The sequence below is a fragment of the Microtus oregoni genome, unplaced genomic scaffold (assembly GCF_018167655.1).
Source record: "Microtus oregoni isolate MIOR12 unplaced genomic scaffold, Mior012 000080F_ref0000499, whole genome shotgun sequence".
Taxonomy (NCBI): domain Eukaryota; kingdom Metazoa; phylum Chordata; class Mammalia; order Rodentia; family Cricetidae; genus Microtus; species Microtus oregoni.
In genome coordinates, this window is record NW_024544538.1 from 6,038,742 (window position 1) to 6,066,394 (window position 27,653).

The 27,653-nt window shown below is 42.4% G+C and overlaps 1 protein-coding gene across 2 annotated transcripts; it reads right to left on the minus strand.

The window, feature by feature from the left end:
* Positions 1 to 4,987: 4,987 nt before the first annotated feature.
* Positions 4,988 to 26,664, minus strand: LOC121441708 (STING ER exit protein). Of its 2 annotated transcripts, none has more exons than XM_041642945.1 (7): positions 26,388 to 26,664; positions 26,044 to 26,161; positions 19,416 to 19,457; positions 17,052 to 17,190; positions 15,918 to 16,007; positions 15,161 to 15,253; positions 4,988 to 5,483 (listed from the first exon to the last, which is right to left on the minus strand). In XM_041642945.1, the coding sequence occupies exons 1-7, from the start codon at positions 26,509 to 26,511 to the stop codon at positions 5,472 to 5,474; spliced, it is 618 nt and encodes a 205-aa protein (XP_041498879.1). In that variant the 5' UTR covers positions 26,512 to 26,664; the 3' UTR covers positions 4,988 to 5,471. The 2 variants fall into 2 exon arrangements, with proteins under 2 accessions (XP_041498879.1, XP_041498877.1); XM_041642943.1 differs by lacking the exon at positions 4,988 to 5,483 and adding an exon at positions 11,334 to 13,821 and having other exon boundaries at positions 26,388 to 26,656.
* Between the last annotated feature and the right edge of the window lie 989 nt (positions 26,665 to 27,653).

Consider the following 27,653-nt stretch of genomic DNA (forward strand, 5'->3'; position numbering starts at 1 on the left):
GTACATATTACAATATTATAAACTGATTTTTAAAACGACTCCAGGCTTGACAATGAAGAAGATAAACACTTGCCTAGTTGAGGGCGAATAAACATGACAGGAGTCAGCATTAAACATACACAGATACAGCCTACAGGCAATGACAAAGAAACACTAATTACAAAGCTATGACGAGAAAATGCACAATGGGAGGCTCGTCACCTACAAGAATGACAAAATCCAGGAACTCTGCCTAGACAGGATTTACGCGCATGGTCATTCAAAGCCTCAATCTTCCGAGAAAGTTCCCCACATAAGGAGGGATTGTTTTAATGAGAATTCACTGGGGTTGAAGCAGGGCCTGAGCACCCAGCTGTGCCTCTTTAAACTAGGTTGTTGGCGGGGTTGTGGTGGCACATGCCTTTAATCCTAGCACTCAGGAGGCAAAGCTGGGTGGATCTCTGTGAGTTCTAGGTCAGCCTGGTCTACACAGCTAGTTCCAGGACAGCCAAGGCTACACAGAGAAACCCTGTCTTGAAGAACCAAAGCAAACAAACAAACAAAAAAACTAGCTTGCCACCCATGAGGAGCTATGAGCAAGTAGCAACAACTTCTTTTTAAAGTATGTATGCGTGTTTTGCCTGCATCGCTGTCTGTGCACCACACACATGCCTGTTATAATTCAGGCAATCTGGCCTGCAATGTTCATGTTCTGAGCCCTCATGTTCTGCATCTAGTATGCCAAGGCATTGGTTTAATCACTGCCAATGGCACAGTAAACAAGATAGATATGGTCTCTGCCTTTGGGGCATTTATGATTAAGAATGGTCAACGAACAATTCAATCATGGCATGAGGAGTTCCATGACAGAGGCCCTGGAGGCCGTGCTGAGGCTCCAGAGAAGCCTGAGAGCTGAGCTGGAGGAAGCCAACAGCTTGCAGGGATGTATTTCTTGGGCACTAGATAGAGCAAAGATGCCAATCAGAGCCCAGCATGGTGTTGTTGCACCCCTGCAACCCCAATACTTCAAAAGCTGGGGCAGGGAGATTATGTGTTTGAGGCCAGTCTGAGTACACAGATAGAACTGTCTGGACTTCTTGGGGGCCCATCGCCCTGAAGTAGAACGCATCAGAATGCGTCAGCAGGGGGAGAAACGAGACTCACTAGCTCCAAATAGGGTATACTAAGATTTTTTCTTTATTAGAAGGGAAAATTCACGGAACAGGAATGGGGGTCCAACATCCAGGTGTGGAGTGCAGGAAGAGAGGGGACCGCAGTTTTTTGGTACCCAAAGCCACACCCTAACCTGGTCCAGCCTCTCAAAGGTCATTGCTGAAGGAGGGTCCCATCCCCCCTCTCTGTCTCTTTTTGTCTCTCGATCTGTCTCTCTCTCCTGAACAGGAGTAGAACCAGTCCCACCACAAGTTGGCTCTAGTCAGCTCGCACTATTGAATCCTGGAACCCAAAGAGCTAGCCATGACTGTCTCCCAGGGATGCAGGAGCACGCAGGTTCCATGGAAGTATGTGAGTGTGACTGCCAGTAGCCAAGGTATCAGAACATCAGACCCACAACCCTGTCTCCTCTTCCTGGAGAGACTGTGAGCTCGCTGAGGGCAAGACTGAGGCCTGAAGCATTCTTCCCTTTATTCTCTTTGAATGTATTGACTGCCGGATAATAACTGCACTTACGGAGGATTGATGCACTTCAATACATAGTCTCAAATATGCAATGATCAAGGTAATTAGCATGCTGGGAACCTTCAAACTCCACTCTCAACCCGCATCTTTCTCCAGCACACAGAGCACTCAGCATCTATGGTAGGCAGAGTCCTAGAGTCAAGAGGAGTGGAGAATCACATCACACTGTACAGCACAGGGAAGGCGCCGCTGCACCTCATTGGTCAGCCATCAGTAAATGTTTCATTTATTCATTAATTCATTCATTTAATATTCATTGAGCATCTACTGCATTACCAGGAACTCTACTAGGCTCTATCTACACACACACACACACACACACAATCATTCCTATTCTTACTGTACTCTAAGCTTTTTTTAAAAAAGGTTTATTTACTAATTATGTATACAGCATCTGCCTATGTGTATCCCTGAAGGCCAGAAGAGGGCACCAGATTTCATTACAGATGGCTGTGAGCCACCATGTGGGTGCTGGGAATTGAACTCAGGACCTCTGGAAGAAAAGTCAGTGCTCTTAACCCCTGAGCCATCTCTCAGCCCTACTTTAAGCTTTTAAGACACTGGGAGAGCCAGGTAATAAATGACATGAGCCAGAAACATATGCAGGGTCTTATGTAAGGAAAAAAAGCAAGAGAGAAAGCAGAAATAGGAGGTGATGAAATTTTAGATATAATGGTCACCAAAGTCCTCTGCCAAGAAAATCAAGACCCAAAGAAGTGAGGGAGTGGGCAGTGCCAATCGATACCTGTGAGAAAAGTGTTCCGGGCAGAGGGAGCAGCAACTGCAAAGGCTTCATTCTTTTTTTATAATTTAACTTTACTTTATGTGCATTGGTGTGAGGGTGTCAGATCCCCTGGATGTACAGTCACAGACAGTTATGAGCTGCCATGTGGGTGCTGGGAATTGGACCTGGGTGGAAGAGCAGCTCTGCTCTTAACCACTGAGCCATCCCTCCAGCCCCCATCATTCATTCTTACTTCCCTCTTGGAGTTTTTCATCAGTATTCGAATATGCTGTTCTTTCTCCTGTCTTGAGAGTACGTGTCAGTCTTACTTCCCCTCCACATGGCACTCCATTTCCCTCCTTTCCTTTACAGGAATAAAAATATTTAAAAATCTGTAATCAAAGCTTGCAACTCCTCTTTGCCCTTCGCTCTTGAACTCAGTTCTGTCCAGCGTTGCTGACACGGCTTAATTCCAACTGTTCTTGTCCAGGTCACCAACTTTTTTCTTGCTGCTAAATGCAACAGGCATTTCCAAGTCCTTGTCACATTTCTCTGTGGCGCTTGGCAGCCGGTTATTTCCTCTTCCTTTAAGCATGTGCTGGCCATTTGCCTATGTGCCTCTTCCTGCTGTGTTGAGGGTAGCAGACAATGACATTTCCCAGGCTCCTTTCTTCTCTGATTTCCGGAGATGTTTGGCTGATGGGAGTTACTGGCAGGAGATTGGAGGAGAGAAGGGTAGACCTGAGCGTTTCCCTTCCTTTCTCTCTGTTATTAATGTTATCTCCAGAAGTGACTATTCCTCTGTGGTTTCCGCTGGGTAGCTGCTCCCTCTGTGGACCAACTTCCTAGTGGACTGGCATTTCTGCTATACTGGGTAGTCCCTGATCCCATGCTGGCATCCATCCTCCAAACTTAGCCACAGCTTCTGGCGATGAAACAGTCCTAAAGGACTCAATTCTCTAGGACCTTTGCTAGCTATGCTTTTATCTTTGGCAACCTCATCCTGTCTCATGGCTTTCATTGGCATCTATACACTGACAACTCTTAAGTATTTATTTCATGTGTATGGGTGCTTGCCTGAATTTCTGCATAATGTATATGTGTCACATGTGTACCCTGGGTCCTGTGGAGGCCAAAAAGAAGTCACCAGACCTCCTGGAACTAGAGTTAGAGACAGTTGTGAACCACTGCATTGCTGGTGGGGACTGAACCCGGGTCCTCTGCAAGAGCAAGTACTCTGAACTGTTGAGCCATCTCTCCCCAGTCACAAACAACTCTCAAACATATCCATAGCAAGTCTTCCACAACTGGGCTGATCAGTCTTGGCTTTCACTTTGATTAGACTGAGAGATGCTTTGGAAGATTAGTAGAACATCCCCATAGCTGTGTCTGTGAGGTCACTGGTTTTAAAACAAGACAGTAATAGACCCTCCAATAGGAAGGTAAGAACAGTTAAAGGAGAAAGGTCATTGGGAGCATGCTCTTGGGGCTGGGTCTTGCCTGTACGTAATCTCCTTTAAAACTGTTTCTCTCCAGCTTTGGCTTACAGTGACAAAATAAGTCAAGTGTTCATCTGACATCACCACTCAGACAGCCAATAACCGTTTCAGAAATATGTCCAGTACATAGTCACTGGCTTTCTTACCACGCTGTTGCTCTGCACCGAAGAAAATGGCACTTCTGGCCTGGCAAGATAGCTCAGTGGCAAAAAGTCACTTGCTATGCAAGCCTGGTGACCTGAGTTTGATACCCAGGAACTCACACAGTAGAAAGAAAGAGCTGACTCCACATGCACACAATGACAGCCCCTGAAAGAGAGAGAGACAGAGAGAGAGAGACAGACACACAGAGAGAGACAGACAGACAGAGACAGAGAGACAGAGAGGTTTTTAAAAAGAAAATGGTACTTAATCACTAAATTATTCTACACACATAATTCAAGGAGCTATTCTTTCTTTCTTTCTCTCTCTCTCTCTCTCTTTCTTTCTTTTTCTCTTTCGAGACAGGGTTTCCCTGTGTAGCTTTAGAACCTGTCCTGGAACTAGCTCTTGTAGACCAGGCTGGCCTCGAACTCACAGAGATCCACCTGCCTCTGCCTCCCGAGTGCTGGGATTAAAGGCGTGTGCCACCACCGCCCAGCAAAGGAGCTCTTCTTGATTCTTCTCTTCTACAGAGATGGCGCAGCAGTTAAGAGCACAGATCACTCTCCCAGAGGAAAGAAAGCACCCAAAACCAGCAGCCCACTGTGGCCTGTAACTTCAGGGTATTCAACATCTTTGACCTCCATGAGCCACATTGCACACATGTGGGCACACCCACACATAAACACGTGTGCCCACATGTGATTAAAAATAAATAAGAGAAAAGAAAACCTGAATCAGGGGACCCAGGGACCCAGGTTAGTGGTGCAGTGCTTGAGCAGAATGTGTAAGACCCGAGGACCAATCCCCAGCAGCGCAATTTTTGAAAGTTTTTTTAAAAATTATTTCTTTTATTTTTGTGATTAATATAAAAAGGGCATAACTCAAACATGGGCTCACAGTTGAGCTGCTTTTGTTTTATTCTAAATAAATTGTTTCTTTTGAGGAAAAAAAAAAAAAAGGGCATAACAAGGGCCAAAACAATAGACAAACTAAGGTGAACAAGGGAAAGCCCACGAGGCCTCAACTCTATGCAAAGAACTACAGGCAACTAAGGAGCGTTGAGAATGTGGGAAAGTCTTCCCCAGGGACAGGCGCTCCAGTTGGCTAGCCAGTGCCAGCGCACAACTCTGAAAACAGGCACATCTTACAAAAGGAAAGCCATAAAGTGAACGGTGTTCCACCTTGACTTTAAAGCTTCTAACGGCTTCCTACCATATCTATGATTCCAAATCCTTATCCTGGTCTGCAAGGCCTACTGCGGATTGGCCTTTGTGAACTGGCTTCCGTGGGCTGGCTTCTGTGGACTGGCTTCCGTGGACTGGCTTCTGCTCGTGCCTTAAGCCTCACTGCTTCCTCTCCTGTACGCAGTCCCACTTGCCATCCTTCTGGTTTTTCAAAGCTTCTTCCCTCTGTGTTTTCCAATGCCATCAGCTGGAATGCTGCACGAATAGCAAAAACCCAGAGACAGATATTGGGGTCAAGCTGAAGATCAGAAAAGCAAAGTAGTCAGCCAGTGCCTCTTACTGCTACCTCAGACGGATATCGGCAACCGTGTCTCCACGAATCCTCAGACTGAGACCAATTTCCTCCTGTTTTATAGTTCTCTCTAGTACTGGGATTAAAGGTGTGCACCGCCGCCTGGCCTCTATGACTGACTAGTGTGGCTGCTGGGATTAAAGGTGTGTGCCACCACTGCCTGGCCTGCATGGCTGACTAGTGTGTATGTGTGAGGAGTGTAGGCAAACACATGTGAAAGTCAGAGGACAATTTTGTGTTCTCTCCTCCCAGCACAGGTTGTGGGAAATGAACTCAGGCTGGCGGGCTTGCTGAACCATCTTACTGGCCTTTCATTTCATTCAGTAGTGTCTGTCGCTTTGAAAACTGTGAACCACTTTGTTCACCACTAACATCCCCTGCTCCACAGATGGCTGAGTTACTAAAAGGGAGTGGATTAGCCTTGAACTCAAAGACACGCATCTTTACCCCTGAGACAGCAAAGCCAAAAGGTCAGAAGCATCTAACTATATTCCTCTGCTCTTGGTGCTTTGGAGAGAGAAGTCCTCTGCTAGCGGGTAGGGGGTCTTACAGGGGAAAATAAAGGTTGGGAACAAAGTGGTCCTGATGTGATATGGTGGGAACAGGAGAGCTAGAGCTGCTAAATCCAGAACATCACATTGAGCAAATGACCATCTGTGGTGAGATCCCATCTGACACAAGAACCATACATTCAGTCTGGCAGTGGTGGTGCATGCCTTTAATCCCAGCACTCCTGAGGAAGAGGCAGGCAGGTCTCTGTGAGTTCAAGGCCAGCCTGGTCTACATAGCGAGTTCCAGGACAGGTTCTAAAAGCTACACAGAGAAACTCTGTCTCAAAAATCTAAAGAAAAAAAAAAAAAGAATTAGAACTTGAAAAAAAGAACCATACATTCATGGCACCTAATACCTGATCATTTACAAGATGAGGTCACTCGACTATCGGGGTATGAGATGACAGAAAGCAGACTGACTGTAAGGCTAACTCAATATTGAGAGTTTGCGGGATGGATGCTGTCATATAATCCAGTCTCAGAAAGACAAATACCACATTTCCTCTCTCATATGTGTATGAGACACATATATATGTATGTGTGTGTGTGTGTGCGTGTGCGTGTGTGATGAAACCAGAAAATGGACCATGAGAAGGGGAAATTGTTTTGAGGAAGGAAAAAGAGGAAGGGGAACACATGCGACATAAAACCAAGAATGAGATGGCCGAGAGTTGAATGGTACAGGAGGAGCAGGGGAATGGAAAAGAAGGGACAGGGAAGATCAACAAAAATAAATTATGTAGAAATGTCGTAATGAAACATTACATCTTGCTTGAATTTTAAAAAACAAACAAAAAGCCAGGTGTGGTGGTATGCAGGCTTAATCTTTCCTTGGGAGGTGGAGACAGGCAGGGGCAGAGGTTTCAAGGTAGTCCCTGGCTACACAGTGAGCCTGGGGTCAGCCAGGGCTCCAAGAGATCCTGTCTCAAAAAACAAAACAAAAACCAAACAATTGGGCTGGAGAGATGATGGCTCACTGGCTAAGAGTATATGCTGCTATTGGAAAAGACCTGTATTCCATTTCTAGCACCCACACGATGGCTCCTGAGGACACAATACCCCTTCTGGCCTTTTTGGGCACCAGGTATGCATGTGGTGCATATACCTACACGCTAGAAAAATACTCATATACATGAAAGATAGAACATTAATTTTACAAAAGAGAAAAAAGTGACATTTATAACAGCATCAGGAAAAAGTGAAGAACCCAAGTATACATTTCAACCAATTATCTACAAGATCTGTACATGAAAACTAAAGCACTAACAAAAAGAACCAAACACCTGTACAGATGCCAATTTTCCATAAAATGATCTTCAGAGATTACAAAATCCCATACACCCTAGAAAGAATACTGAGCTGATTTTAAAATATGGGAGACAAAACTCCATAATAGCCAAAAATAACTACAAAACAGAACGAAGGTGGAAGAATCGTGACCAAATGTTCAAAACTGTCCCTAAAGCTGCAATAAGCCAATCAAGACACTCTATATAGCTAGGCAGAGTAGCATATGCTTATAGTCATGGTTACCTGGAAAAAGAAGCAGGAGGATCACTTGAGCCCGTAAGTTTACAACCAGTCTACGAAATACAGCAACACTAAAGAAATGAAAACTGGCAAGGTAGTAGAGGCTGGGGCTCAGTGGTTGAGTGTAACATAGGTGAAGCCTTGGGTGTGAAGCTCACAATTAAAAAGGAAAACAAGTACTGTGTGGGTAAAATAACAACGGATGAAACATAGTGAGCTGGTGGGTTTGTTGTTGTTGAGACAGGGTCTCGATTTTGCAGTCCTGGTTGGTCTGGAACAGGCTGGCCTTGAACTCACAGAGATGCAAAGTGCCTTTGCTTCCTGAGTGCTGAAATTCAGGGTAGGTGCCACCACACCCAACCATGAACTGATGTCTGACAGAACTATAAAAGAGATGAAGGAAAAATAGTCTTGTTAATAACTAGGTGTCATAGACAGGCGATGGTGGCACACGTCTTTAATCCCAGCACTTGGGAGGCAGAGGCAGGAGGATCTCTGTGAGTTTGAGGCCAGCCTGGACTACAGAGCGAGTTCCAGGATAGCCAGGACTATTACACAAAACAGTTTTGTCTCAAAAAAACAATAATATAAGAAGAAAAAGAAGTCAAAACTAGACATGTTTTTAAAAAAATAAACTGACATACAACTTATGCATTATACAAAACTACTTCAAAATAGACGACTACAGATGTAAATGTCAAAAATACAACTTTCAGAAGTATAGAAGATATTCATGATTGAGTCAAGAAAGGCACAACAGAAAGGCTGGAGAGATGGCTCAATGGTTAACAGCACTTGTTCTGGCTGAGGACCCAAGTTCAGTTGCCAGCACCCACAGAGGCTCACAATCATATGTAATTCCACAGGCAGATCCATACAAGTGACAATACACACACATACACATAAATAAAAGGAAACAGAAATCATTTACAAAACAAAACAACAACAAAAAACCTCAAAAAAGCAGGTTTAAAATGTGTAGAAGACAGTCAGTGGTGGCGCACTCCTTTAATCCCAGCACTCATGAGGTAGAGACAGGAGGATCTCTGAGTTTGAGGACAGCCTGGTCTACAGAGCTAGTTCCAGGACAGCCAGAGCTACACAGAGAAACCCTATCTTGAAAACAAAAACCAAACAAACAAATAAAACATAAAAAATTCAACATTAAAAAAATGGGTAGAGCCGGGCGGTGGTGGCGCACGCCTTTAATCCCAGCACTCGGGAGGCAGAGGCAGGCGGATCTCTGGGAGTTCGAGACCAGCCTGGTCTACAGAGCTAGTTCCAGGACAGGCTCCAAAGCTACAGAGAAACCCTGCCTCGAAAAACCAAAAAAAATAAAAAATAAAAAAAATAAAAAAAAAATGGGTAGAAGAGCTGAACACACACTTTACCAAAGATACAGATGGAAAATTAACATATACATGTGTATTGCAAAAAAGAAACCAATTCAAACTGACAAACATTTCTTGTATAAACATTTCTGTAAAGATGCTATCTAAAAGGCAATATGCCTATGAAAAGATACTCAACATCACCAGTCACCGAAGAAATGCAGAAACGATACAATAAAATTTCAATATGGGTACAGAGAAATTTGAGTCCTTATTTATTGTTGGCTTGTGACTGAGAGATTTTGAAACAGAACATCCAACAAGCTAAGGGAAACAGAATGGAATCTCCTGCAAAAATTACCAATAGTCAGAGCTGGTGGTGCAAGTCTGTAATTGTTGGGAGGCAAAAAAAACCCAGGAATATCTTGCATTCAAGGTCTGCTTGGGCTAGCAAAACCCCATCTCAAAAAATTATTTAAATTTTTTAAGGGCTAGGGAAACAGTTCAGTGATAGAATAACTTGTATAGAATGTGGAAGACGCAAGACCTAATGCCCACTACAAAAACAAAACATACCACCCAAAACCCTAAAACTACCATACTTCTGAACACTTATCCAAAATAACCGAAACTAGGATGTCCCAAAGTTATTTTTACACGGCCACGGTGACTGTAACGTTATCCAAACAGCGGTCTACTGACACGAGTGAATAAACTGTATACACGTGCAGGGAACTGTTACACCCTAAAAGGGAAGGCGATTCAGCACACACCTGGACGAACACTGAGGACTCGCGGCACGTGAAGTAGGCCCCTCGCAAAAAGAAGTGCTATGTGATCTCACACACAGTAAGTATCTAAATCAGACAGATTCACCAGAGCAGAAAGAACATCATGGTTACCAGGGCTTAGGAGTCCCTTTGTGTCCGGGTTTCAGATTTAGAAGCTGAAAAGTTCTACAGATTTGATTCACAATCATGCAGCTTAACACTGTTGAACTCCACAATTAAATATGGCTAGAGGGCCAGATGTGGTGCCTCTGCTCCCCCAGGTGCCCTTAATTCTAGCACTTGGGGGAGCAGAGGCAGGTGGACCTCTAAGTTTGAGGCCAGTCTAGTCTACATAGTGAGTGAATTTTAGGACAACCAGAGCTAAAAGTGAGACCCTGTCTCAAACAAACAACAAAAAAATTAAGGCTAGAGAAACTGGACTTGGCAGCCCAAGTCGAGAGTTCAAGGTGGTAGAGCACTTCAACTTCAGCCATTAGATACTAGATTCAATCTCTGCTAGCAGCTAAAGAATAAAAATCCCACAGCCATCAGGTTTGCCTGTTTCTAAAGATAGGGGCCAGAGAGACCGCTTAGTATTAATAGCACTTTTTTCAGGGTTGGGCATTTAGCTCAGCGGTAGAGTGCTTGCCTAGCAAATACAGGGTCCTGGGTTTGGTCCTCAGCTCTGGGGGGGGAAAAAAAAACCTCAGCTTTTTGTTGGGCCCTGTCTTGAAAAAACAAACCAAACCAAACAAAAAACACTTTTTGTTCTTGTAGAGGACCTGGTTTCCATTCCCAGCACCCACCCATGACCTCCAGTTCCAGGGCATCTCATGCCCTCTTCCGACCTCTGCAGGCACCAGGCACACGTGAGATACACATACATATAATGCAGGCAAAAGGCTCATACAAAAATTAAAATTTAAAAGATCTTTAAAAATCTACTAAAAGACACTAAGCATTTAATCCTAACACTCAGGAGGTAGAGACAGAAGGCTCTGGAATTCAAGGTCAGCCTCAGGTACACAGGGAATTTGATGTCAGCCTGGGTTATACGGGATTGTGTTTCAAAATTCTAAAATTAAAAATTAAATCTATATTAAAAATCTAAAATTAAAAATAAGAGTCAGCCACTACATGAGACCCCATCTCAAAAACAAAAATGGTTAATAAACTTTTTAAAAACTGTAATAAAAGCAGTATGTTCAACATCATCTATCACTAGGAAAATTAAATAAAAATCAGTAGATAACCGAGAAAAGCACAGGACATATGGTCCGTGGCAATATGAATCTTAAGATGATCAAAGCAAGCTAGTTTAGTTTATTCAATTCTATTATTTATATTATTTTATTTTATATTTTATTTTTTGAGAAAGTCCTGCTTGCTATGGTGCCCAGGTTGGTTTTGAACTCCTGAACAAAAGTGATCCTAAATGTTAGAACTAGATGCACATGCCAGCACACCCAACAAGACAGCTTAGTCTTTAAAAAGCTTTTCAAATTCTCTTAAATGACAGTCACAATTACAAATGCCACCATCTATTAGAGTGAGAACATTTCATAACATTTTCATATTTTTGCCACAGTTGATCATTTGCAAAAAGAAAAGAGAGTATGACTTTCCAAAATTTCAATATGGCTCTTTTTATTAAAATTAATAGAGAAAGTACATCATATTGTTTCAATAATTTTTAATAAAAAGAGAAAAATGAAATGTACACACTCACTTGATATTAATGACATAATGTTTCATATCCTTATAGAGGAAGCAAAATTTGTAACTTGAGCCAGAAGTTGAAATGATTGGCATTTATCTAACAGCAAATATTTCATAAAATACGTAGAAGTATAACCACAGAATTGCTTTAGGGGGTTCTCTAGCTGAATCATTGCACGTCACTTGATTTTTCAAAATGATTATGTTCTGATCTAACTATACATACATATAAATAAAGATTCCACAGGAGAAGCAGTTCAGCATAGTAGAGCTTGAGTTTTAAAGTCAGATTTTTGGCTTTCCCAATTCCTGGCCAGTGGCTCTTGGGGAACTTGAAGTCTGAGATTCAGGGGTATTCATTTGAAAAAGTTGATGACAAGAGTTAACTATCATAGGAGGTATTGTTCGAGAGAGCCAATACCTCTAAAGTGCTTTCCACAGCATCTGACACACACCAAGTACTCAGTGGAGAGTAATGAGTATTAATGCTGCTATTACCATTAGGTTTCATTATTACTAACAAAATAAGCGCCCCTCAAGTCTAAACACACACCTAAAAAGGTCTACAAGGAAGTAAGTCTGTGAGACTAGCACGTGGCCAGAGACTAGAAGCCTGAATGTCTGAGGTGGTGTAAGTATATCCAAGCTGTGCACATAGGAATTTGGGGATAAAGTGGAGTAAAGGCAGAGGTCATTGTCTGGTGGACACAGTTGGTCATTCATACAATGTTAATTCTGTCTCACAACTAGGAGAAGAAAGGAGGTGAAGAATTAGCCAAAGGCAGATCCCATTCACTGGCTGCGGAGTCACTGGGAAGGTGGTAACATGTACCATTCTGTGCATTCCCAGCAGTCCCAATCCTCTTTGGCCCAGTTTTTGCTAGCTCAACTGTACCTCCACTCTAGCCTACTTTTCCCTGCAAGTAATGAAATCAGAAAAGGCAAAGACAATGACTTCCTGGCAGAACCTCACAAACAAGTCTTAAAAGTGCAATTGGTCAGAGATAACACCAGGAGGGCAACACACTCCATGTTTCCTCACGCCTTGCAATACAGGCAAACAGATAGGAATATGGGAAGAACCACGTGGATACTGACATCACTGAAGGAATGACACACTTCAAACAGGCTTCTGCAAATAGCAAATGGAAAACAAGACACCCAACAGACAATCTACTCTCACTACGCCCCCTCCTGTGTCCTCACACAGTAATTCTCCCAGCTGACTGACTAGCTCCTTTGGGTTACTTAGCAAGGCCATATTTTCATTCAGACCTGAGCTACCTACCCCTGCGTCTGCAATCTGGCTCTTTCTCTTGTTTTGTTTTTGGTGCTGGGGATGTCCTCACACATGCCTAGCATGTACTCCATTACTGAGCTACACCCCCAGCCACATGGCTTTTCCTTCTTTAATTCTGTAGTTTCATATGGCATGGCTCACATATAACTCTACTATTTTAAGTAAAGAAATATTTCTGCAGATTCGGGTTTCTAACTATTTCTACCGACAAGAGAATCATTCAAACCCTAGTTAATTAATTCTAAGGGCAGTTTGAAGATCAGAGACAGAATCTCTTAAAAGGATCCACCTTTTAAGAATTAGAAGGAATTAATTTTAATTCCTCCAACTTTCCTCTCATACCATCATTTTTTTTCAAAAAATTTAAAACAGTTATTAGCTTTGAAGAAGAAATAAAAAACCATCAACCTGCCGGGCGGTGGTGGCACACGCCTTTAATCCCAGCACTCGGGAGGCAGAGGCAGGCAGATCTCTGTGAGTTCAAGACCAGCCTGGTCTACAAGAGCTAGTTCCAGGACAGGAACCAAAAGCTATGGAGAAACCCTGTCTCGGAAAAAAAAAAAAAACCACCAAACCATCAACCTTAGAAACTAGAGACTTATCTAGCCCTAAAGATATGACAGAAGAGGACTGACAGGGAAGCCAGGCACAGTGGTGCATTCCTGCAGTTACAGCACTGGAGGGCTAAGATAGGAGGATTATAGGTTCAGGGCCATCCTCCAGTGTGTACCAGGAACTTGTCTCAAAGACAAGACAGAAAACTTACTTATACAAAGATTTGAAAACAATCTACCTCCTAGAAAGCAAGTGAAATGGGGTCAAGGATTTTAGTGAAAGACAAGAACAGCAATGCAGGAAACTCAATGGGATGGTCAGAAAGATTCTTCCTGGGACATAGAAACGAGACCATGAAATCAAGAAGCTCTTTCGTCTTGATTTAAGTGCCGGCCTCCAGTCTCAACTCAGAAAGATCTGAATTATTTGAACTGGTTGTCGATCAGAGTCCCTTTCATTTTTGCTTTCTTGGCTTCCAATTCAGCCTGGAAAGAAAAAAAAGTATGCCCTGATACATCACAATCACATGAAATTCTTAACATTTCTTCTTTATTCTAGTTGTCCCACTTGCCCTTAACTGCTTAGTGTATAAGCCAACTGTGGTTTTACAATCCTTATCCATCAATTCAAAACTCTGGCTCATGAAAGCTAGATATAAAATTACATGTGTATGTGTGTGTAGATCATCAAGGGGAAGGAGGGATATGTGTGCTAAGAAACCAGAAGGACAAGCAGAATGGAGACCTGTAATCCATGAACTAGGGAGCTAGAGGGAGGAGGATCAGGAGGAGTTCAAAGCCAGCTTACATAGCAACTGTCAGGTCAGCCTGGACTAATCCTGTCTTGAAAAAAAACCAGAGAGAATGAAAACAAAAAAAGCAGAGGAGGGATACTATGCAAAGAAGTAAGGAGACCAACCAGAGGGGGTAGGGACATGGGAAGGCTGTGGGGTAGGAGTATGGGGAGTCTGTGGAGTAGGAGCATGGGAAGGCTGTGGGGTAGGGACAGGGGGAGGCTGTGGGGTAGGGAGAGTATAGGGTAGGGAAAGAATGAGAACAAAGATAATGAGACACTTCTTATGAAATGCCATGAAGAAACTCACTAAATATGCTAAAAAATTGAAAAATGTAGGTCCCACCCTATATAGAGATATCATGCTCCAAGTTAATCCCATGGATAAAGAAGAAAACTAGCAGTGCTTTAAAAGCAATCAAAGTCCCAATTTGGGTAAACTGAGGTAGTAGAACTGTATGCCATCAATTTGGGTAAACTGAGGTAGCAGCACTGTATGCCATCAATTTGGGTAAACTGAGGTAGTAGAACTGTATGCCATCAATTTGGGTAAACTGAGGTAGCAGAACTATATGCCATCAATTTGGGTATACTGAGGTAGCAGAACTGTATGCCATCAATTTGGGTATACTGGGTAGCAGAACTGTATGCCATCAATTTGGGTAAACTGAGGTAGCAGAACTGTATGCCATCAATTTGGGTATACTGAGGTAGCAGAACTGTATGCCATCAATTTGGGTTTACTGAGGTAGCAGAACTGTATGCCATCATGTACTGGAAAGCACTAAAAAACCTGGCCCTTAATCCTGACCCTAGAGAGAAAGTAGCAGGTTTAACCATCACTCAAGTTAGGCCTGGCAAACAAGATTTCTAATTTAGTGCTAGACCCCAGTCACTATTTACCAACACAGCCAGAGCCTGGTGTGAGGAAGCTGGCAGCCAACTATACTAGTAACTTCCAAGAGCCTTTGCAAATCATTCAAAGCAAGAAATCCAAGCCAGGAGGCCTGCGCCTTTCCCCATGCCACTCACCAGCTCTTGCAGTCGCCTCTTGCTCATGCCTTTGCGCTCCAGCTGTTTTTCAATCACTTTGGCATTCTGTGCATAGGAGTCGGCAACTTCCCTCTATAGGGAAAATGAAGGGCCTTCAGACCAGCGCACTTACCAGGAACTACAATCAAGACCTCAGGCGTTATTTGTACTACTCAAGCCCATAAATTGGAACTCAAACAGCAGGCCTCCCTACACTTCCAATTCTTCATTTTCTCAATAACCCCGGAGACTTCAGGTTTCCATGGTGATCATTTGATAACATCCCTCCATAAAAAACACTTGGCTTGAAATACCAGAAAAGTAACTGCTGTTACTGCTAAGGACAGACTCAAACCATTAGAGCCTGCCTGGGAGGGACTGAAAATTATTCAGTCCAGTACCTTATTTTTTATTGGTTTGTTTTTGAGATAGGAACATGCAGACCCTGAATGTAAGATGCTCCCATCTAAACCTCCAGAGTACTGGGATTATAGGCGTAAACTGTCAGATCTGAATCCAGTTCAGTAGTTTTAAAATTAAAAAGTGATGAGAGGATCCACATTCTTTGTTCTCATTTTATAGCAGATGTCCCTCCCATTCAGGGAAACAGGTACTCCCAATAGCACTGAGTTTCTTACTAGTGGAGCAGGGTGTGAAAGCAAGGCTGCCAATTGTTCTGCTCCGCAGAGGCTCTGACTTAAGTCCCCTTACTCCCCCGCCCCCCAATTCCAATTCCCATGAAAGCCGAAGCACTTACAGCCTCTATCTCTTCTTCTTCCTCATCAATGGTAGACACAGTAACAGAGCTGAACTTGCCCATGTCTTTAGTCCGTTTGGTCATCATCACCTAGAAGAGAAGGAAGAGGTATCAAGCTAATCAAGCTAAGGTCACCTCACAAGGATCCATGAGCCATGTAAGCACATGCATTTGCGTGCCTGTGTACAGGCACGGTGTGAGAATACCTGCCTCTTAGGGACAGGGCAGGCTAACTATCTAAATGTCAGTGTTTTCAAGCATTTCCTTTTGAGTTTTTTTTTTTTTTTTTTTTTTTTTGAGACAGTTCCTGTCTAGCCCTGGCTGTCCTGGAACTCACTCTATAGACCAGGCTAAACACGAATTCAGAGATTCGCTTGCTTCTGCCTTCCCTCCCGATTGATGGGATTAAAGGTGTGTGCCACCACTACCTGGCAAAAGGTGGCTGGAGAGACAGCTGTGGGTGCTGGGAACCGAACTCTTATATTTTTGGTTGTGAGGGTAGCCTTTAATGGCTGAGCTATCTCTCCACTCCACTATTGAGGGATTTTTAAGTATATTTAAAAATCATTCTAATTCATTGAGGATTTAATTGTTCCCACTCTAAAAAAAAACTGAAAAGAGGAAAATAAAAATTATACAATTTGTAACCTTACAAGATTACTGCATATGAAGCAAATAATAAATGTCATAGTTCTATATCTGGCTATATACAACAATTGCATTTTCTTAATAAATAATATTATAGATGTATAGGTGAAAGTTGCTTTATTTTATTTTATTTTTTTTTTTTTTTTAAAATATTTTTTATTTATTTATTATGTATACAATATTCTGTCTCTGTGTATGCCTGCAGGCCATAAGAGGGCACCAGACCCCATTACAGATGGTTGTGAGCCACCACGTGGTTGCTGGGAATTGAACTCAGGACCTTCGGAAGAGCAGGCAATGCTCTTAACCTCTGAGCCATCTCTCCAGCCCCCAAGTTGCTTTATTTTAAAGCTTAGGGGGCAGTGCTCCAGCTCAGTGGGTCTTGCATAATATGTTCGAGTCCTGCGTATGATCCCCAGCACTAATGAAACCTGGGACTAAATGTGTAGCTGTATTAAGTCGCCTGTGCCCTTGGATGATAATTACCTTCTTAGGAGGCTCTTGCTTCTGAGTATATATATTGGTTTTCCCAAAGCCTTGACCAAATTTCACTACTGCTCCATCCACGATGAACGTCACAGGCGCATTCTTCGGCTGGGACTGGTAGAAGAGCGGAAGCCCACACCTGCAAATGGCGGAGTGAATCTCTGCAAAGCTCTAGTTCTACTCCCCAAAGCATGACTTACAAAGGAGACTTGCTTTTTCAGAAGACCTTTGTTTGTGGCATAAAATGTTTTCCTTTCCCCTAACGGACTGGGCAAGAATCAATTAGGATGCATGTTGAAATTTCCGATCAGGTTCCTAGGCCTGGCCCATAAGATCCTGGTTTGGCAAATGTAGGGGGTGAGTAAGGCTTGAGACTCTGCTCTTTTCAATGGCATTCCATATGATTATTTTTGACATTAGACAAAATTTGGGAAATGCTATCTAATGCTACTATTGGCTTTGTAGTAAAAAACTGCTACCGTTATACTCAGGTGTCTTGGCACTGGTTTGGGCATTCTGTCCCCTTTGCTGTTTCATTTTACAGCATCAGAGAAAGTGGACACTTTCTTTGGCTGACCATTATGCTTTTTGAGCTAAAAAGTAGACCTACAAGAAATGATAAAACCAGCCTCATCAATCCAGTATGGTGAGGAGCTCAAAGCCTTCCTATCTTCTACTTGTTTTCTTCTGCTTCAGTGCTCCTACTTTCAATCTTTTTTTTTTTTTTTTTTTTTTTTTATTTTTCGAGACAGGGTTTCTCCGTAGCTTTTGGTTCCTGTCTTGGAACTAGTTCTTGTAGACCAGGCTGGCCTCGAACTCACAGAGATCCGCCTGCTTCTGCCTCCCGAGTGCTGGGATTAAAGGCGTGCGCCACCACCGCCCACCCTCTACTCTGAATCTTTTGAGAAATAAGACACAATTGTCCTTATGTAAAGATTGAACTTAACTGCCAGGCATGGGGGCCGGCCTTTAATCCCAGCACTCTGGAGGCAGAGGCAGGTGAGTTTAAGGCTAGCCTGGTCTACATAATAAGTTCTTGGATAGCCAGGGCTACACAGAGAGACCCTGTCTCAAAACAACAATAACAAAACTTGAACTCACTAATATTCTTACTATTAATAGTCTAAAGCTGGAAGTTTTGCTTTAAATAACATCCTTTAAGATTCTTAGTTTTATAGTCTACATAATAGATTTTATACATAAACCTGGAACTAAATTATATTGTGTCACATTTTCCATTATGACTCAGCCAATTCTATTCCAAAAGAAAATATATATTGACAATAAAATCTATCTAGAATACTCACAGCAACTTTACTGATAATAGCCTACACTGGAAGCAACTCAAATTAATTGTAAATGGGTAAACAAACTGATACAATGGAATGCTCAAAAATAAAAACCACTGTGAATGAGTAAATGAACTAATAGGATGGGATAGTCAACAATTTTAAAAAGATACATATATCGGGGAAGAGACAGAAATCTTTAATAAATAAATAAATAACAAAAAGCAAAAAAAAAAAACAAACCAACAACAAAAAGATACATATAACACCTTGGATGAATCCCTAAAATAACAAACTGAGGAAAACTAGTATAGAGGCCAGTGAGATGGCTGAGCGGGTAAAGGAGTCTGCTGTCAAGCTGGAAAACCTGAGTTTGACTCCCAACACCCACATGCAAAAAGGCAAAACTCTTATGCAAGTTGTCCTTTGAGTCTGACATGTATTCCATGCCACGGACATGCGCAGAGAAGAAAGAGACAGGGAGGGAGGGAAGGAGGGAAGAGGGAAAGAGAGGGAAAGACAGACAGGTATAAAGACATGTATTTGTACAGAAGTGTTAGGAACGGTGAAAGCAGTATGACATAAAGCAGGGGCTACCAGGGAAAAGGGTGAAGGGTGTTGGAAATGTTTTCTATCATGACGGGGGTGGCATTAATTTATTGTATTTTTCTGTCAAAACTCATCGACTTGAATATTCAGATGGGTACATTTTATGCAGACATATTACATCTTGATCTTTCAAATTATACTATGTTAAAAACTCAAGTTTTTGCCTGGTGTGGTGCTGCATGCCTATAATCCTAGTACTTGGGAGGCTAGGGCAAAGGAGCAAAAGCTCAAAGCTATCCTGAACTACCTATCAAGACCCTGCCTCTGAGGAAAAAAAAAAGGCCCTCATTTTCCTTACTTTTATAATCAGCTGATCAGAGGTGGATTTAACTAGCATCTTTGGAAAGCATATTAGCATTTGGTTTGAAGGCCTTTGAGATTATCGAGATCAAAAAGAGATTATTTTCCTAACACAGTATGCTTTTACTGACCCATGCTCAGAAAAACCCACACTGTTGATACTTACTTTGCACACTTCTTTCTGTATTGACGTTCAATGCCCTCAGGCCTGCACAAAAAATGGAAGTTAAAAAAATGAAAACTTACAAGCAAATCTCATAACCAATTAACCTCCTAGCTCCTTTTTCCCATCATTCATCACTTATCATAACTCATGGTAAAAGTTCAGAAGTTCTGTTCTTTTTTTTGGTTTTTTGAGACAGGGTTTCTCTGTGGCTTTGGAGCCTGTCCTGGAACTAGCTCTGTAGACCAGGCTGGTCTCAAACTCACAGAGATCCGCCTGCCTCTGCCTCCCTAGTGCTGGGATTAAAGGCGTGCGCCACCATTGCCCGGCTGTTCAGAAGTTCTTCATTTCGTAGATCAACTGGCTGATTAAGCATGTATTAAATGTATAACCCCAGCATGCATTCCTTCTCTCACGAGCATGTACTGAGCAACTAAGAGGGTTGTGAGCAATTAATAATAATGCTAGCTAAACAGAGAAACGGTAAGTAGTATTAATAGTTAAAATCGTGATTGGTCTTGTAGTATCAACAATGATAACCACAATAATATAGCAGCAACCAATTATACAGTCAGCAATTTGCGCCCATGGCTTCTGAAATCTGTGGACTCCACCAACCATGGACAGAAAATATTAGACAAAAGTTGTGTCAGGGGTGGGGAGATGACTCAGTGAGTAAGAGTGCTTGTTCTGCCAGAACAAAGACCCAAGTTAGAATCCCCAGTATCCACATAAAAAGCCAGCCTTGGCTATGTATGCCTGTAACTCCAGCACTGGGAGTTGATAGCTCACTGGCCAGCCAGCCTAGTTGAAATGGCAAAGTTCTGGCTCAGTGAGAGACCCTGTCTCAAGGAAATAAAATGCAGAGTGACAGAGGAGGACACCCTAGCATTTGGCTCTAGATTATGCATGTGTATATATACCCATGCACCCATGTGTATGCAAAACACACACACACACACACACACACACACAGCACAAAGTTGTATTAGTACTGAAATGCATATATTTTCTTGTCATTATCCCCTAACCAATGAGGTATTAATAGCATTTCATTGGCTAGGGGATTAGAAATAATCTGGGCCTGGTGTTAGTGAAAGCTCATTCCCAGTGACATACTTCCGTCAACAAGGCCACACCTCCTAATCCTTCCCAACAGTCCACCAACCAGGACCCAAGCATTCAAAGAAGCCAATGGGAGGCCATTCTCAGTCAAGGAACCATACTCCGGAAATCATTCTCTAGAGAACTTGCACCACTTTACACTAGCAGCAATGCACTAAGAGTTCTGTTTCTCTACTGCCTCACTGACAGTGTATGGTAGTTAAGTGCATCCCAGCCAATTTCACATGTGAAAAATTAGATCTTCACGGGTGCAATAGCATGTACCTATCTATAATCATGGCTACTCGGTAGGCTGGGGCAGGAGGATCATAGTTTGAGACCTACCTGGGTAACATAGCAATACACATCTCAGAAATAGGGAAAAGAAAACGAGACCTGTCAATCTGCATTCCCTTTTCAAAACTGCACCAAAGTGACAACCACTTGTGCGTTTTTGTTTTATTTTTGTGAACTGTTAGTTCATATCTTTTGAGTCACTTTTTTCTTTTACGTTAAAAAGACTTGCACTATTAATAAATCTTGCAAGTATTTCTTTCTCAGTTTCTTAATTGCCTTTGATTTTTTGTTTTGCAATATGTGGAAATCTTAGATTGTTCTATAGTATCAGTACATTTCTATAGTCATAACTTCTTTCTCTTTGCTCTCACTGTCTGCTATGTATGTTAGAGCATAGACAGGACTTCTTCAACCTGAATTCCTACTGGAAATAAAAAATTCCAACCACTTATTCTAGAATCTGCTCCCATTAGTTTCTTCCTCCAAATCACTCTCTAAATAGAGGCAGAAGTAGCTTCCCTGGTACCACCTAAGAACATAACTGGTTTCTAGAGCATCTTATACAGTCTCCCTCTTCCACATTCCTGATTACATTTTCAAACAAGTTCTCATGTGACTTTCTCTACCAATCCTTTGTTTTGTTCTTATGGTTTTAATAATCATACTTACTTGCTTTTTCTACTTATTAATTTTTCATCATTTCCATCATCCATTCCCTGAGATCAGACAGACTCTGCCTTATCTCTCTATCTCCAGAGCTGAGCAAAACACTAGATATAGGGACTGGAGAGAGGGCTCAGCAGTAAAGAGCACTGACTGCTCTTCCAAAGTAACTAGTTTTAATTCCCAGCACCCATATGGTGGTTCACAACTGTCTGTAACTCCAGTTCCAGGGACCCAATGCCTTCTTCTAACCTCTGTGAGGTACACATGTGGTAAAGAAATAGACATGCAGGTAAAATAACATACACATAAAATTAAAAGAACTGTACACAGAGAAGATGTACAATACTAAATGGATTCATCTGAATAAGGAAACTAAACTGATCATCAAGAAGCTTTTTCTGAGATAAGATCTTATTGAAGCTGCCCAATATGATCTAGAGTTTGCCTATGTAGCCCAGGCTGGCCTTAAACTCAAAGCAATCTTCTTGCTTCAGACTCCCACATGCTAGGATAACAGTTGTAAGTCACTGCAGCTGGTTGACAAAGTTAAAAGTTTTCTTTTCTTTTCTCGAGACACGGTATCTCTGTGTAGCCCTGGCTGTCCTGGACCTCACTCTGTAGACCAGGCTGGCCTCAGACTCTGAGATCTACCTGCCTTTGCCTCCTGAGGATCAAAGGTGTGTGCCACCACTGCCCAGCCAAGCCAAATTCTTAAGTGGAGCAATCTATAATAGCAGCAGAGGTGGTAGCACCACACTCTGTCTGAGAGAGTCACAGAAACTTCATGAAGAGATGGTCCTCGAGCCACAGTTCAGATACAAAGTGGGATTTCATTTGAATGAAATACTCCATATATACATGGTGTATTCGTGGAATTGCTGCTATATAGAATGTCTGATGTCATCAGGACTTAAAACCCTAAAATTTCCTACCAATATTATAGACATAAAAACACTGCCAAGTTATTCTATGAACAATTATAAGACAATAAGTCAGGTTACCTAGAAGTCCTATAATGAAAAACAAAGATATAGCTGGGTATGGTGGCACTTGCCTGTAAACCCAGCACATGGTAGGTTGAAGCAGGAGGATTGAATTGAAGGCCAGATTAGGCTGCATAGTGAGAACCTGTGTCAAAAAAAAAAAGAGAAAAAAAACACAAATTATTATTCTCACTCAAGAAGTAGGTGGGAAAGCTGTGTGCTCAGCAACTGGCAAAAAAGAGGAACACTAAGAAAAGACTAGAATTCTGCCTTGGCCAGCCAAAGAGCACAGAGTAAGCCCTTGGAAAAGCTGCACATGACTAGACCACGAACTATGTCAAAGGGAGTGTACTTGCTTGTTGGTAAGTTCTAGGAACTCTGAACTCCAAGAGTGCTTGGCTACAAGTCCCTGGCCTAGGCCCTGCCATTAAATAAGGTACTACTTGCTACTAAGTAAGGTTAGTACTATAGCTGATTCATTCTAAGGGTAAGGCTGATCAGATTACAGGGTTTCTATTTCAGTCTAGGGTCACCCAGTAGTTTTCTTTTTTCTTTTTTTTTTTTTTTTTTTGGTTTTTCGAGACAGGGTTTCTCTGTGGTTTTGGAGCCTGTCCTGGAACTAGCTCTTGTAGACCAGGCTGGTCTCGAACTCACAGAGATCCGCCTGCCTCTGCCTCCCGAGTGCTGGGATTAAAGGCGTGCGCCACCACCGCCCGGCACCCAGTAGTTTTCTTGACCAGGTTTGTGATGTTACAGGAGACTGCAGACTAGTTGTATTAAATTGCTGGTGGTTTGAAAGAAAATGGCCCCCATTGGGAGTGGCACTATTAGGTGTGGCTTTGTTGGAGTAGGTGTGGCCTTGTTGGAGGAAGGGCTTTGAGGTCTCCTATGTTCAAACTACACCCAGTGAAATAGTCCTGTTGCCTGCATATCAACATAACAGCTCCTTCTCCAGCACCATGTCTGCCTGCATGTCATCATGCTCTCTGCCATGATGAGAATGAACTAATCCTCGAAAACTGTAAGCCCCTACCTCAAAGAAATGCTTTCCTTTCTAAGAGCTGCCATGGTCATGGTATCTCTTTACAGCAATACAATCCCTAACTAATGCAATTGCTTTCTGTACTAACTGAATAATACATAATACTATTATATGCATAACTTTCTATAAATAGTATATGTAATTATTACAGCGATCCTAAAGCTAGTTGATAATTTTCAAAACCAGATTTCTAAATAATGGGGGAAGATAAAACATAGCACAAAGTGAACCATGTAATCTGAGCCCTTGAGAGATACAAGCAGGAGGATCAGGAATTAAGGTCATTTTCCGCTAAGTATCCTCCTATTCCAGGCCTGTGCTACAAGAGAGACTGTCAGAAAAACAAATGAAAATAAACAAAAAGTTAAAATAATAAGAGAAGAGGGACTGGAGAGATGGCTCAGAGGTCAAGAGCACTGTTTATTCCTCCAGAGGACTAGGGTTCTATTCCCAGTATCCACATGGCAGCTCACAACCATCTGCAACTCCAGTTCCTGTTCTGGCCTCTGTATGCACCAGGCACATAAATGATACACAAGCATGCATGCCGGCAAAACATCCACATACAGAAAATAAAATTTATAAAAATTAAAAGGCACAGAAAAAGTCACATGATACAGGCAGATAATGGAGTGATGCACTGATAAGCCAAGGAACACTGGCATTGCTGGGAAAAACCCATACGAGAGTGAGAGATGGCTCAAAAAGTAAGGCATTTGCCACCAAACTTGATGACCCACGTTCTATCCCTGGGATCCATAGCCTTCACCTATATATAACCTAGGCTACATGAGCCCCTTTATATACATACATACATACATATCACCTACATATAACCTAGGCTACATGAGCCCCTTTATATACATACATACATACATACATACATACATACATGAGAAAGTAGATGAGAGAGAAAAAGGAAGGACTGAAGAGTTACAAAGAATTGGACAGAACCAGGAGAAGCTAATAATACAGAGTTAGAAGAAAGGAAAGAGGGGGCTGGAGAGTTGGCTCCGCAGTAAAAGCACTGGTTGCTCTTCTGGAGGACCCGGGTTCAATATCCAGCACTCACATGGTGGCTCACAACTGTCTGTAACTCCAGTTCCAGGGGATCTGATGCCTTCTTCTTCACACATATATGCAAGTAAAGCACTAACACACACTCACACACTTTTAAAAAGGAAAGAGTTCTAAGGTGTGTATAGAAGATAAAAGTGGGCCGGGCACGCCTTTAATCCCAGCACTCGGGAGGCAGAGGCAGGCGGATCTCTGTGAGTTCGAGACCAGCCTGGTCTACAAGAGCTAGTTCCAGGACAGGCTCCAAAACCACAGAGAAACCCTGTCTCGAAAAAACAAAAACAAAAAAAAAAAAAGAAGAAGAAGATAAAAGTGGTCATCGCCAGGTGTCCAATACCACAGAATATCTGTCCCCCAGAATAAAGTCCACTCACTCAATCAGCAAATATTTCATTTTCTGAGCTCCTGTTGTATGCTGGGCACTTAAGACATTTGGAATACACTGGTGTATTAGCATGCTAAAACTGCTATAGTAAAATGCCACAATCTGGGTAGCTTTAAGCAACCAAAATTAATAGGCTCAGATTTGGAGGCTGAAGTTTTGAGAATTGTCAGCTGAGCTATGTATGCTCTTTTTTTTTTTTTTTTTTTGGTTTTTCGAGACAGGGTTTCTCTGTGGTTTTGGAGCCTGTCCTGGAACTAGCTCTTGTAGACCAGGCTTTTGACTTATCCCTTCTCACCTAGCATCTCTGTGTATGTGTAAGTGTGCATATGTGTATATGGAACACATAGAGAGATGGGGGTCTTACTATGTAGACTAGGCTGACCTGAAGTTCACAACGTAGACCAGGTTGGACTGGCGCTCATAGAGATCTGTCTACTTTTGTTTCTCAAGTTCTGGGATTAAAAGCATGTGCCACCAGGCCTGGCGTTTTGTTGTTTGTTTCTTTTAAATTTTTGGGGTTTTTTTGTATTGTCTGTTGTGGGCATGGATGGAGCTGCCATGGCCTGCCTATCCGGAGGTTAGAAGGCAGCTTCTGGTACTTAGTTTTCTTCTTCTACCATATGGTAATTTCCTCACTGACATCTTTAATATAGACTGTGCTTTATTCATTCAAGACCTGGTACCTAGCTCAGTACCTGGTACAGGCCATGCATAAGCTTATAGACTGGGGATGTTAACTCTGTGGGAGAGTGCTCATCCTGGAAGACTAAGGCCCTTGGCTCCTTCCCCAGCCCTGCAAATAATACCGATAACAACAACTAAAGTTGCAGGCTGTACAAACTCATTCAAACCTGTAATTGGAACATCACAGCTACCAAATGCCAAGAGAATCAAGTTTCAGTACCATTTTAACAGAGTACAAGAAAGAATTTGCTGCATTATCATAAGTTAGACTACTAGCACAAATGTCAAAGTATCAGACCTAACTATGTGAGCTGATTAATACTACACAGAATAATTTACATTCTTCACAAACTGACCTCAACACAGCAGGGAAATAGAGCATTAAGCCCTTACCTCCGAAGATAGGTAGTCTCCTCATCTTCGGTGTTACAAAACTTATGAGCGTGTTTGGCAGCATCAATCACGCGAGACCGGTCCCGAGGCCTCATTGGCAATTTCTCTAATTGACAATCTAAAGGAATGAAGAAAGATTTCGCCGCTTAGAACCACTTAAAAATATCCTGAGCCTAGAGTGGTGGTGCGCGCCTGTAATGCAGGAGGATCGCGGGCAAGTTCGAGGCCGTTCTAAACTACATAGTGAATTCAAGTTCGACCTGAGCAACTTAATGCGATCTTGTCTCCAAAAAAAAAAAAAAAAAAAGCCCTACGTCTCGCTGCAGCAGTTTCCCGCCACTCACCCAGCACCAGGACCATCTGGCCGCACAAACAGTAGTAGACATGGAGGGGCTTCTCGCCGTCATCATATTCCTCGCGATCCCGGGTGTCAGAGCAGACCACCGACCGGGAAACGACTTTCGGCATAGCTCAAGGGGAGCAGCCAGAGAACTCTAAGGAAATGAAGGGTCGCGCCGAGATGGCGTCACAGACGCACGTGTAGGACCTGGCTTCTCCCTGGTCACGTGCTGGTGCCGGCCTGATTAACTTCCGGAACGTCCCATCTGGCTACGATGCAGGGGGAGGCGGGGTAGGATTGTTGACAGATGCTTCTCTGCCTAGGCAGTTAGTTGGAACAGCTTTAGTTGTCGACCCGCTCACTATTATTTAAATTATTTTGATTTCTATACAATCATCAATATTTATCTTGTTTTATTTGTTAGCGCACTAGTGTGTATGTGTTGAGGTCAGAAAACAACTTTCTGATTTCTATTCTTTCTTTCCACTTTGTGGATCTCAAAAGATACAGCTCAGGTCTTAAGCACTTTTACCTAGAGAGCCATTTCTCTGATCCATAAATATCCATGAATTTATGCAAAACCTGACATAATAAAGGACTATACATCATACACACACACACACACACACACACACACACACACAGACAACACACCCTAGATTCTAGATGTACCTGTAAATATTTTTATTTTATTGACAATATTCAGAATGAGTATCTAATGAAGTAGAAACTTTTTTTCGGCTGTACTGGGAATTAAACCTAGGACGTTGCACATACCAGACAAGCATTCTATCTCCGAGCTATCCTCCAGCCCTATTTCTTCTTTGTTTCTTTAATTTAGTTTTTAAAATTTATACATTTTTATTTTATGTGTACGAGTGCTTTGCCTGCATAGGAAGGCTTTGGAGCCTCTGGAACTGGCATTACATAAGGTTATGAGTTGTCATGTGTGTCCAATAGAACCAGAGTTCTCAGGAAGAGCAGCCAACACTCTTAACTGCTCAGCTATCTCTCCACCTTCCTCTGTCCTTCCTTTCTTTCCTTTCCTTCTCTTCCTTCCTTTCCCTACCCCTTCCTTCCTTCTTTCTTTTCCTCTTCCTTCCTCCTTCCTTTCCTCTTACTTCCTCCTTCCTTTCCCTTTCTTTCCCTTCCCCCTTCCTTCCTTCCTTCCTTCCTTCCTTCCTTTCTTCCTTCTTTCCTTCCTTCCTTCCCTCTTTCCTTCATTTCTTTTTATCTAATGAAGTGTTTCATTATCTAGTTGAGGTAGCCT

Coding starts and splice junctions, on each gene's coding strand:
- LOC121441708 (XM_041642943.1), bottom strand. CDS start 26,511: ATGCCGAAAGTCGTTTCCCGGTCGGTGGTCTGCTCTGACACCCGGGAT. Junction 17,191..19,415: donor TACAGAAAGAAGTGTGCAAA/GTAAGTATCAAC, acceptor CGCCATTTGCAG/GTGTGGGCTTCCGCTCTTCT. Junction 15,254..15,917: donor AAGAAGAAGAGATAGAGGCT/GTAAGTGCTTCG, acceptor TTTTCCCTATAG/AGGGAAGTTGCCGACTCCTA.